General features: G+C 44.9%; 1 protein-coding gene across 4 annotated transcripts in view; it reads left to right on the top strand.

Annotated features, from left to right (window-relative positions):
- Positions 1–4,271: 4,271 nt before the first annotated feature.
- ERAP1 (endoplasmic reticulum aminopeptidase 1) overlaps positions 4,272–11,475 on the top strand; it is a 32,401-nt gene continuing 25,197 nt past the window's right edge. The window contains exons 1-3 of one of the 4 annotated variants that reach the window (XM_068535664.1): positions 4,408–4,681; positions 7,936–7,966; positions 10,012–10,552. In XM_068535664.1, the coding sequence (XP_068391765.1) occupies positions 4,499–4,681; positions 7,936–7,966; positions 10,012–10,552 (755 nt within the window). In that variant the 5' untranslated portion in view covers positions 4,408–4,498. Of the gene's footprint in view, positions 4,682–4,871; positions 7,672–7,935; positions 7,967–10,011; positions 10,553–11,475 lie in introns of those variants that run through there. The other 3 variants (XM_068535665.1, XM_068535663.1, XM_068535666.1) reach the window with 3 other exon arrangements.

Here is an 11,475-nt window from a genome sequence, read left to right as displayed (position 1 = left end):
TCTTCACTGATCCATTGGTTGTTTAGTGACATATTGTTTAGCTTCCACGTGTTTGTGTTTTTGACAGTTTTTTTCTTGTAATTGATTTCTAATCTCATAGTGTTGTGGTTGGAAAAGACGCTTGATATGATTTCAGTTTTCTTAAATTTACTGAGGCTCGCTTTGTGGCCCAGCATGTGATCAATCCTGGAAAATGTTCCACGTGCACTTTAGAAGAATGTGTATTCTGCTGCTTTTGGATGGAATGTGCAGTTGCTGTGGCAGAGGGAGCTATAAACAACATCAAACCTAAATACCAGGTTTCCTGAATTAAGATTTGCTTTAATGTCAGATTAACAATATCTGGTAAGCTCCAACATCTCAAATAACTTAACATAGCAGGCATAGGTCTGGATTTTAAAGAAATTGACATGATTCATTTAGATGTATTTGTGGGATTGCTTTGAAACAACAGAGACTTACTGATTGTGATATTTTACATTTTTAATGGAATTCATGGATTTCTCTTGTGTGTCATAGGTAATTTTTATATAACTAAGTAATGATTTTCCAGTAGATAAATTGGCAACAAACATAAACATATAATTCTCAGAAGAGGAAGTAAAAACATCTAATTAACATATGTTTAGTGTAGTGTTCAATCTCATAGTCATGAAAGAAATGCAAATTTTAAAAACATGCGTTATGGTGATTTACCTCCTAGTTGAAATGAGCAAAGGGAAAAGCCATAGGAATATAGAACGTGGGCTGAAGAGTAGTGAGGTGGACCTCCCGCTTACTGAGGAGGGACGGAAGAGGGGTGTGGTCCCTGGGTTCCATCAGGCTGTGAGAACCGGGGGCATGCTCAGTTTTCCCTCTGTGGCAGGAGTAGGTCAAATAGATGTCTGAGGAGGGGGGAAATGGGAAACAAGTCATCAGTCCTCAAGTCACCCAGAAAGTTCTTCAGGACCCAGCAGTCCTAGTAGTCTGACAGCAGTTTTGGTCACTCACATTGTTCCTACAGAAGCTGGCATCCATCACTCCCTCTCTAGTGCTCTGTCATAGTGGCGACTCAGGGCTCTTTCTGAAGCTTGACAAACTGGCTGAATCAAGAAAGGAAATCGTTGCTTCTCTTGATTGGAAAGTCCAAGGGTAGGGCTTGCTCAGGACAGCTGGGGCTGTCAGCCTCAATGGGGTTATTTTCTCTGTCTGTTTCTCTGTCAATTCTACTTTACTTTGAATTGGCTTCACTTTAGAGCAAGCTGTCTCCACATGGTGGCCCCTGCCTTGTAGGTCACTCACCATCTCAAATCCTTAGTTTCTTCATTATAGAAAAATGGAACTAGAAGCCACCTACACAAGTGCACTCTGAGAGTCCAATGAGATAGAGTATATGTAAATGCTTTCAAACCACAATGTTTCAGAGGAATTTATTCGTTCTTGTGGGGTCAGTGGCCTGCTTTGAAGCAGTGTTTCTTTTAACTTGGCATCTATACATTCTTCCTTGTTTCTGATATTCAATAAAATGGTATAGATTTTGTTGAGTAGGCCTGGCTTGCAGTTCGGCATGTAGGAAAAAAAAGTATCATCCTCTTTATCAAGAATATCAAGAATGAAGGACATTGCTATTCTTTTTTTTTTTTTTTTCTTTTTTAAGGTGGTGTTTAAAAAAATTAAGTTCTGGGGCCATAGGAGCCTGTGGAGGTGCCTCAGGGACCCACAGTGTGTGTGTGGGGGGGAGGTGTGGGAATGGGGTTGAGAGACAGCTGGCAGGGACTAAATGGGTGGGTTTGTCAGAACAGCCCTGCTTTGTCTGTTTTCTACATCATGATTCCGGGTAAGATTTTACATCGAGAAGGAGAGTGGTGATATAGTCAAAATGGCAGCAACTTGGGCAGCAAAAGAGAAGAAATGAGCCAAATGCTGACATTAATCGACAAAAGCTAACGAAGACAGAACCGATCCAATTACTTAAAGCAAAACTGAACACCACTTGATCAAAATCTGGAATCCAATCTGAAAAAAAAAAAGAAATTGATTAGTAATAAGCCAAGGTTGTACACATCACAATGGCGAAAGCCTGAGGTCGACTCCCTCCTCCTCCCACCTCCCATCTGAGACTAAGGACACTGAGAAGCTTTTGAAATGCATAGGCCCAACTGACCCTCTTACACTGTGTGGAGGACAGTATTAGTTTTTACCAACCTCTCCCTGCATTTGCAGAAGACCCTGTAGCTAGTTCTGGGCAATGAAATGTGAGTGGAATGGATGTGTATTATTCAGCGCTGAGGTGGGAAAAGGCTGATGCATGATTCTCTGGACTTACTCTTCCTTGCCATGGTGATCAAGAAGGCCAAAAGCTTCAGATGGATGCACCTACAAGATGACGATCCTCTGTCACACTGAGCCCCGATGGGCTGTGCAGGGCAGAGGACCCTGCCTACAGACAATGGCTGTGTACCATGAGTGAGAAATAAAGCTTTGTGTTCTTAAACTACTGATGTCTTAGTTACAGCAGCATAAGCGAATATCCACTGGGAGGAAATGTGGAGGCTCCAGGAAGGTTGTTCAGGGTGGGAAATTCCTAGAGGCTGCCTGGAAGAGAGCAAAGCTAGAAGTGCCAAGTGAAGCTGGGGGCTAGGTGAAGAGGGGTGGACGTAAATAACAGCTAGCTGAGGAAGCTGTGTAAGTCAGTGGAAAAAACATGCACTTTGGAGTCAAACTGACCCACCTAGGGCTCACATTTAGGTTTCACTTCTTATTTTCTCTTCGAGCAAGTTGACAGCCTCTCTTACTTTTCTCATTTATAAAGCATAATACCTACATTACATGACTGCTGAAAAGATTAAATTATACATACATATACACACAAACGCACATGACTAGCATTTAGCACAGTATCGAACAGTTGGCAAGTAATCCATAAACCAAGATGCCCTTTCTTTCTGTCTGCTTCCCTCTAGTACCATTTCTAAGCTTGGTAGCTGCTAAGTTTTGATCTCACGGACTCTACAAGTGGGACTCCTTCAAGTTTAAAGTCCTCACTCCAAGGCCTGCATCCCACAAATCCCTGCTAGAGCTTTGAAACTACAAGGGAATACTGCCAAATCCTGTCTTTAATTGCTTTATTGTAGTGCCCTTGGATTCTGAAGAGGGACTCTTGGCCATTGTAAATGAGTCTAAAGTCTGGGGGAGTCTGGCTCCCATCTGCCCAGGTATCTGTAAAGGCATTCCCCTCTTCCTGCCTTCTCACTTGTCACTTCTAGCAGCCTCCAGCCTGTTCGGTGCCTTCACTTCCTTCCATCCTGACCATCAAGAAATATTTTAAAAGAAACTAAACTTATTAGAAACGGAAGGGAAAGCATCATATCTCTAAATATAAATATGAAAACAAAGAAATGCATGCATTTATTGGACAGGAAACTCTCATCTGAACAAATTGGGATCACTGACACCCAGAGGCCTTGGAGGCTATAGCTGTCCACTGACACCCCTGCAAACATGCAGAAATTTCAAATGCAGAAATTACCTGATCCCAAAGTTGGTTTCTTATTGAATTTTAGTGAAAAAACTTCCCTTGGTTCCACTCTGGTTGGGCTTGGGGACAGGGTGTTAATTTTATGTTACAAAATATCCTTGACTGGAGAGAATATGCAGAACAAAATATTATGTTTTTCAAAAGGAGGCATAAGATTGAGGGGAAAAAAGCTGAGAAATACTGTTCTAGCGACTTGGAACCCCAGGTTCTCAAAGGCAAGGCAGCAGAGAAAGAAGTGAGAGGAGAAAGCCAGAGTATTGTGAGGAAAAATCCCAGAGGGGCTGGGGCAGCATTTCGTGAGTATGAATATTTCTTGGCTTGTTACCTCATTTACCCTCAACTGTTTAAAGATGGGCTTTCTGAGACATTTCATCCAATCTTAATGTTTTAAGGGGAGCAAAGAAATGGTCATTTGATTTGAAAAAGCAGGGAGGGAGATTTTTTAATGTGGGGAGCAGCAAATCCTTGGGGTCCAAGGGTCCCTTGGTATTGGTGGGGCAGTTCCGGGCCTCTGTTTCCCCTTCTTTCTCTTCGGTGTCTCCAGCCAAACCCCTCTACAAGTGAAAGCCCAGACAGTTCAGCATTTTGCAGAAACAAAGAACTGTTCTGGGTTTCTGTTTCATTCGGAGGCGGGCCGAGAGCTCTCAGCCCATTTGCGGAGGTGAGATGATGGACACCCCTTGCGTCCAAGGGGCTTTGAGCTGGCTCAGGCTGGGATAGAGGGGAGCTCCGGTCCACAGAAGTGCCCTGTAAGAGCACCGGCCCACTCCTTAAGCCCCAAACCTCCGCTGCACCGAAGGCTAATCAATGAAAAACCAAACCAAACCAAACCAAACCAAAAAAAACCTCCAGAGATACACGCAGGGGAAATGATCTGTATTCCTAAAGGGGTGCTCCGCCCCGCCTGGGCCCCCAGCAGTGCAACCCTGCGGCTTCCCTTGCTGCCGCACTGTTTTGTGAACTCCTGTCTTGGGAACAGCGATGTCTGCTCGTCCCCACTACCGGGCTTCCCCTTCCCCAGCTACCGCCTCGGCCTGGGGCGCCCCTGCGCCTGCCCAGGCTCGACCCCGCGCCCTGCGCTTCTGCGTGCAGCTCCGGCTCCACTTTCACTTTCGGTCCCGGGTGGCCAAGGCAGGCAGCAGCGGCGTGGTCCCCGAGCCACAGGTACAGCGCTACCGTCCCCAGTGCGCCCCGCGGGGAGGGGGCTGCGTGTTTGGGGAAGGGCGGGGCCCAGGCATCCTCCCTGTGCTGGGGAGGCCTGGGGTCCGGGGCGCGGGGAGGAAGAGAACCAGGGGGCTGCGAAGTGGGGCTGGGGGAAGTCGTGGGGCTGGGGATCATGTCTGCGGGGAGGGCGGCGGGGTTGGCGCGGGCCCAGCCCTGCTCGCGTCCTTGTCCCTCTTTTCCACTGGGAGATGGACAGGGGCGCAGGGCTGGTGCGCCTGCCCCACGCGCTCCCCGGGCTGTGCCACTTCCCGGCCGGGACGCGGGAGCCTCCTTCTGCGCTCCTCCTAGAGGCTGCGTTCCTGCCCGCCGCGTCCACCGGACTGCCGAGTAGGGCCAAGTGAACTGGTGGGTGGATTGCGGGTTTAGGCCGAGGAGGGCACCTTGCAGATAATAGTCAGAGAAACATACGTGGCTTTGGTTACTTGCAGGCGCGGGGGTGTTCTGGGAACATCAGTTAAGTGTCCTCAAGATCAATTCTCTCCCTTCTTCTGTTCTTGTTGTCAGTAGTTGTCTGTCCTCACTTCTCTCTGGCTCAGCCTGGGTTTATCGAGTTAAAACACTACTGTTTGAGCAAATTAAAATTCCCTCTCTGGGTGTCTTACACGCCTGGTGGGCCTGCAAGTTAATTTCATGAGGAAGGAGAAGTGCAGACACTTCCTTACCTTTTTCATGGAGGTTCTTTGTGAGAGATTCAGAAAGAAATGCTCTGTTTTCTACTGAATCCCCAGAGTATTTGCTCTCAATTCAGGATGTAGTTGACAACTTAAAAAAACAAAACAAAACTTAAAAAATTGGCCAGGGTTGTCTCTTTTTCCACGGAGTTGGAATTGTTCTGATATGTAGCACATTTTCAGGTGGACCTAAATAGATAAATTCTAATATGTTAAAAAATTGAACTGATTCAACATTTTTATTATTTACCAGCAGTGACAAGCTGTTATCAATGCTTGTTAATTTCATCGTTCAGAGCATTTTGGAAGAAGGTCCATTACGTCTTGATGATGGATTTCACATTCCATAGTGTCCCAATGAAGGGAAGGATGAGATAGCCCAGGACCAGTTGCCCCTGACTTCCTGTGTAAGTGGGAAAAGTCAGAATCACCAAAGGCAGTAAGGTTCCTAAAGTATCTTGAACTCTTTCTGGCTGTGAAGTAAAGTTAGGTACTCTGTTACTGCTGCACTTTTATTCACAACATTGTGAAAGAAGCTTTAGTAAGATCAGATGCCAAAGGAAGGTACTTTTTAAAACTTTAAAGGAGTACAGTGAAGTACAGGCAATTCCTTTAAAACCCTTATCTTTGTGCCCTCAATCTGTGTATATTTAACTGCCTTCTTGATAAATCCCCTTGGATATCTCATAGACAGCACAAATTAAACATATTAAAAAATGAACCCTTCATTCCCTCTTCTCCCTTTTAAATCTCTTCCACCTCTGGCCTTCTCCATTTCAATAAAGGGTACCTGTGACTACCCAGAAGTTCATTGTAGAAACCTGGCAGCCATCCTCATAAATCTGTCCTTTCCCTCACTCCCTACTTCTAATCCACCCTAAATATAGATGTTGAATCCATCCATCTCTCTGTCTCCACCCGCTCCCCCCCCCCCACCCCCAGTTCTTTCTGTTGACACCATCCGAGTATGAACCACTCTCTTATTTTGTCTAGACTACTTTCTAACTGGTCTCTTGGCCTTCACTCTTACTTCTTCCCAGTCTTCCACTCTCCACACAGCAACAATGGTGATTTTCTTTAGGTGTGAACTGGATCCTAGCTAGATCTCCTAGCTCAAATCCCAGTGGTTTCTCATTGCCCTTAGGATAGGATCCAAAATCCTTAAGATGCCTAGAAGGTGTGTGGTGGTCTGGCCCCTGCCCACCTCTCCAGGTGCATCCTTCTGCCACATGCTGGGCTTCAGCTTCACTGACTTTATAAATAACTAGCACTCTCTACTGCCCCTGAGCTTGCAAGTATGTGTGCTGTTCCCTCTGTTTGCAAAACTCTGTCTCCCTCTTTCCTCAGCTAACTTGAATTTGTCCTTTAAATCTCAGCTAAACATCTCAGAGAGCCCTCAGTGTACATCAGTCTGCTCTGTTACTCTCTTTCAGTATGTGTGTTGCTTTTTTCTTCATAGCTAATCATGGTTGGTAACTATCTATGTGTGTATTTGTGTAAATTTGTTAAAAGTCACCCCACCCCCACTATATGCTCTTTGAGGTCAGGGACCTGTGCTGTCTTGCACTGCCCCGCAAAACCCTCGCACATAATAGACCCTCAATAAATATCTGTGGAATGAGTAATTGAACATATTTTAACTTAATTTTCACAACAATCCTGTGAGAGAGGTGTTATCTCGTTTTACACACGAAGAAAATGGAACCAAGATTCAACAACCTGCCCAAGGTCATAGTAGGTGGCAGAGCAAGAACTCAAAGCCAGATTTTCTTTTCTGACTGTAAACCTAATATATATATTGTTGATATAGCAATAATTATATATGTATGTATGAATTACAACATTTTTGCTGTCTGTATCACATGTTCCATTTTGGTTTCCTGGCACTGCATCCTCTCTGAGACACAGCCATCATCTCTTTGGCTCCCTCCTCTCTTGGACCCAGCACTGCAAGGCCTTTGCTATGAGGTGCCACCGCCAACCCCTTCAGCAGCCCGTGGGCCTTGCTGTCAGCTCAGAACCAGTTGGAATTTTTAGATCTCTTGGGCTGCTGGAGAACCCTTGAGGACTCCCAGAGCCCTTGCATGCCTGAACCTGCCACCTTCACCGTGCTCTCTGCCATCTTGGGGCGCAGGCCACACTTACTAAGCTACTGCCATCAGAAGTTCCAAATGGAAGCATCACACAAGTTCTTTCTACCTCTGGCCCCTCAACTTCAAGGGAGATCCATCATTCTGCCCTGGGATTCTGCCTGAGGAGGTAGGGGCAGGAACTCTTCACTATTTTGGTGTTTAAACTTTATTCTTCTCTTCCAAATCACTCCAATCCTCCATGGCTGGAAGCATCCTTTAGTTGGTTCCTAGACAACAAAAAACAAAAAACCCCAAGAAACACAAAAACAAAAACCCCTGTTCTTCCTGTTCACATTTCTTTTCTGTCTCATTTGGGTGGTGCCTTTTGAACTGGGATTATGGTGTCTCCATGGTTGACTGTCTCTACGGTGCTGACATCCTTTCTGTTTAGCCTGCAGATCTACTCTGTGGGGAAGCGAGAGGTAAGTACCTGTAGTTGTGTGCTTGGGAAGGGAGCAGAATGGAGAGTGAAGGGTGGGGATAGCACATCAGTCATTCCCCTGAAGTAGTGTTCCCCACATAGGGATCAAGGGATAAGACCATGGCTTGGCAAGGATTATCTAGGAGGTTCCTCAATCTGGCACTTCAGTAGAATTTCTGGGAAGTTTAAAAAAAATTATGATGCCCTGACCTAGGGACCCAAGCATCAGTCGTTATTTTAAGAGCTTCCTAGATGACATTAATATGCAGCCAAAGTTGAGAACCACTAACATAGAGGAAGAATCCAGTGTACCACCATCATTTCAATAACCTGAGCTCACCTGACAGGATCCCCTCCTGGCCAACTGCTATTAGAGAGGCAGCTTTGTCTAAGAGAGAGAAAAAAGTATGCTTCTCTGGGCATGGATTGCCAACTCCCTTAAAATTCGCATTCCTTTTATGTCCCATGGCCTTTAAAATAAAGTGCAAAATATGGTCTGCATCATGCCTCCTGGTGTGCTTTGAGTGTAACCTTAGAGTCACCCCCCTCCTTGCCTTGTGAATAATTATTCTCCAGCAAGTTTTCCTGGGGTTCGCTTCTGTCCACATTGATTGCCCGAACAGCCCTATCCTTTCTCCTTTTGTGCTGTAGCTCCTACTCTGGCTTGCTCCACCTGCAGTGCTTCTGATGCCCTCCCTTCACTTCCAAATCCGACCCGTCCTTCCAAACCACTCTCAATGCTGCTCTTGCATGAAGGCATCTCAGCATCACTCTGCAGCCAAAGTCACTCTCTCCCTTTGGAAATACCATTCCATTCTCCCTCAGCTCTCTTTTCTTCTTCTTCCTTTTTGTTTTTGAATTTTTTTTTTTTTTTTGGCCACGCTATGCGGCATGTGGGATCTTAGTTCCCTGACCAGGGATCAAACCCATGCCCCCTGCAGTGGAAACGTGGAGTCTTAACCACTGGACTGCCAGGGAAGTCCCTATTATTATTTTTAAAGCACTCCACACTTTGTTGTGTTTTACTCTTTGTGTATATATGTTTTCTGCCCTTCCAGATTTTGAAGTCCTTGATTATGGGATTTGTGTCTTGTATATTCTTATATCCCACACGGTACTCAGCACACAGCCTTGTAGGTAGCAGGCATGCAACACTTATTTGTTGGATAGAGTGTAAGAGAGAAACCAGGGGATTGTCACAAACTATCATGAAAAGCCGCTCTAAAGTCTTCCCTGGCTAAATAGATACTAAATGAGCTTTTGGCAGGACAGTGTGACAAAGATGCCAGTATTATGAAGGCTTACTGTTACAAATACTTGCCTTTCCCCCCGCCTTGCTACTGAGCATATATGTTTCCTTCCTATACTTCCTGTGTTTTAAGAACTCTCTGCGTTGTAAGCTTAGTGGGAAGCAAGGCCTGTCTCCCGCTGAGGAAGCTGTAAGCCCAGATTCTTGCTCTCTCCACCTCCCAGCCTGGTAGTGTAGACACCTCGCTTCTGCTGAAACAACAAAACGTTGCAGGGGCAGTGGAGACCTCACTGTACTGGTGGCCGCAAGGGTGTCAGAATCTAATCTCTAGGCAGTAGGGTGGCTTCTTCTAAGGTCCAGTGTGGGTAGGGGGTGGTCACCTGATCAGATGTTTCTCTGATGTGGTTCTGGCTGCCCATTTTTTGCCTGTTTTATGAGCCTGGTTTCCCAAATGACCTGGCAACCCTGTGACCCATTCAGTGAGCTGCTCAGGATCCTCAGCCAGAGCTTGTTCTTACTTTCAACAGAGAATCCTGACTGATAAGAGTTAATTTAAACTTTGAAAGCCAAATGATGCTTTTCAGTAGGTGTTAGTGATTGTTGCTAACCATAAACCTCTTTCTTCTTATGAATCATTAACATAGGGAAGGTAATTTTACTTTCAGGAAAAGACCTGGTACTTTTGAAAGTTTGTATCTGTATCTGTTCATTCTGGATGGATACATTCTGAAATTATGCTGTCTTGATAATATTTTAGTGACTCTTTTTTTTTTTCTTTTACACCTTTGTGCCACTAGGCAGTTCAAGCAAGATGATATCTCTGTCCATCAAACGGCCCCTTGTGACCATGTCCTTTCTGCTTTCATCACTGTTGATGCTCTTAACTGTGGCAACTCCATCCTGGTGTCAGAGGAGTGAAACGACATCTCCAAAGGCTAGTAACAGGGCACCATTTCCTTGGAATAAAATGCGACTTCCTGAGCACATCACCCCAGTTCATTACGATCTCGTGATTCATGCCAACCTCACCACTCTGACTTTCGGGGGAACCACGGAAATAGAAATCACAGCCAGCAAGCTCACCAGTACCATCGTCCTGCATAGTCACCACCTGCAAATATCTAAGGCCGCCCTGAGGAAGGGAGCTGGTGAGAGGCAGTCTGAAGAGCCGCTGAGAGTCCTGGAATACCCGCCTCAGGAGCAAATCGCACTCCTGGCTCCTGAGCCCCTGGTGGTTGGGCTCCCATACACCATTGTCATTGACTATGCTGGCAATCTTTCTGAGAGTTTCCATGGATTTTATAAAAGCACCTACAGAACCAAGGAAGGGGAAGTGAGGTATTTTTTGTCTCTCTCTCTTTCTTTTTAAAAGGTTCAAGTGCTACCCACACTAAATTTATTACTTCAGGTGGATTGTCTTTTAAAATTCCCTTGATTGTTGAATTCTTTCTTTGGTTTTGTTTTGCATCTCTTTGTAGATTTAAAAATGGCTCATAGTTTTTTCCCTGTTTTTTGGGATCTCCTTTTTCATTCTGTTTTAACCAGTTTTCTTTCCTCCAGCTCTATCAGAGGGAATACCTATTTGTTTATTTAATTAGATTTCTGGCATATAATAAATATTTTAAATTCTCTTGGCCTATGTACTAGTTTCCAAGGGTTGCTTTAACAAAGTGCATAAACTGGGTGGCATAAAGCAATAGAAGTTTTTTCTCTCGCAGTTCTGGAGGCCGGAAGTCCAAAATCAAGGCGTCAGGAAGCCTACGCTCTCTCTGAGTCTCTGAGTCCCTCCTTGCCTCTTCCTAGCTTGTGGTGCCATCAGTCTTTGACATTCCTTGGCTTTGCAGCGACATCAGTCCAGTCTCTGCCTGCCTGTCACATGGCCATTCTCCAAATTTCCCTCTCCTTATAAGGACACCAATTCTGTTGGATTAGGGCCCAACCTGATGGCCTCATCTGAACTTGATTACATCTGTAAAGATCCTATTTCTATATAAAGTTACACAGATATTAGGTAATAAGACTTCAATGTATCTTTTTGGGGGGGCACAATTCAACCCATATAGCCAATTAGAGGAAATATTAATATTTTTGTCTCAGTGAAAACTTTTTCAGGGATCCTCTCCTGCCTTGCTTTAGTTCTGTTTTTAATAAAATATGTTGGGAGATTTTATGCTCAATTTTAAAATCAAATTTCATTTGTTAGTAGATTATACTAACTTACTTTCGGATTTCATATTATTTTTTTGAGGTAAAAGAAGTCA

This window comes from Eschrichtius robustus, chromosome 2 (genome assembly GCF_028021215.1).
Source record: "Eschrichtius robustus isolate mEscRob2 chromosome 2, mEscRob2.pri, whole genome shotgun sequence".
NCBI lineage: Eukaryota > Metazoa > Chordata > Mammalia > Artiodactyla > Eschrichtiidae > Eschrichtius > Eschrichtius robustus.
The sequence above is the reverse complement of the archived record's forward strand: the minus strand, read 5'-3'. Positions and strand labels throughout refer to the sequence as shown.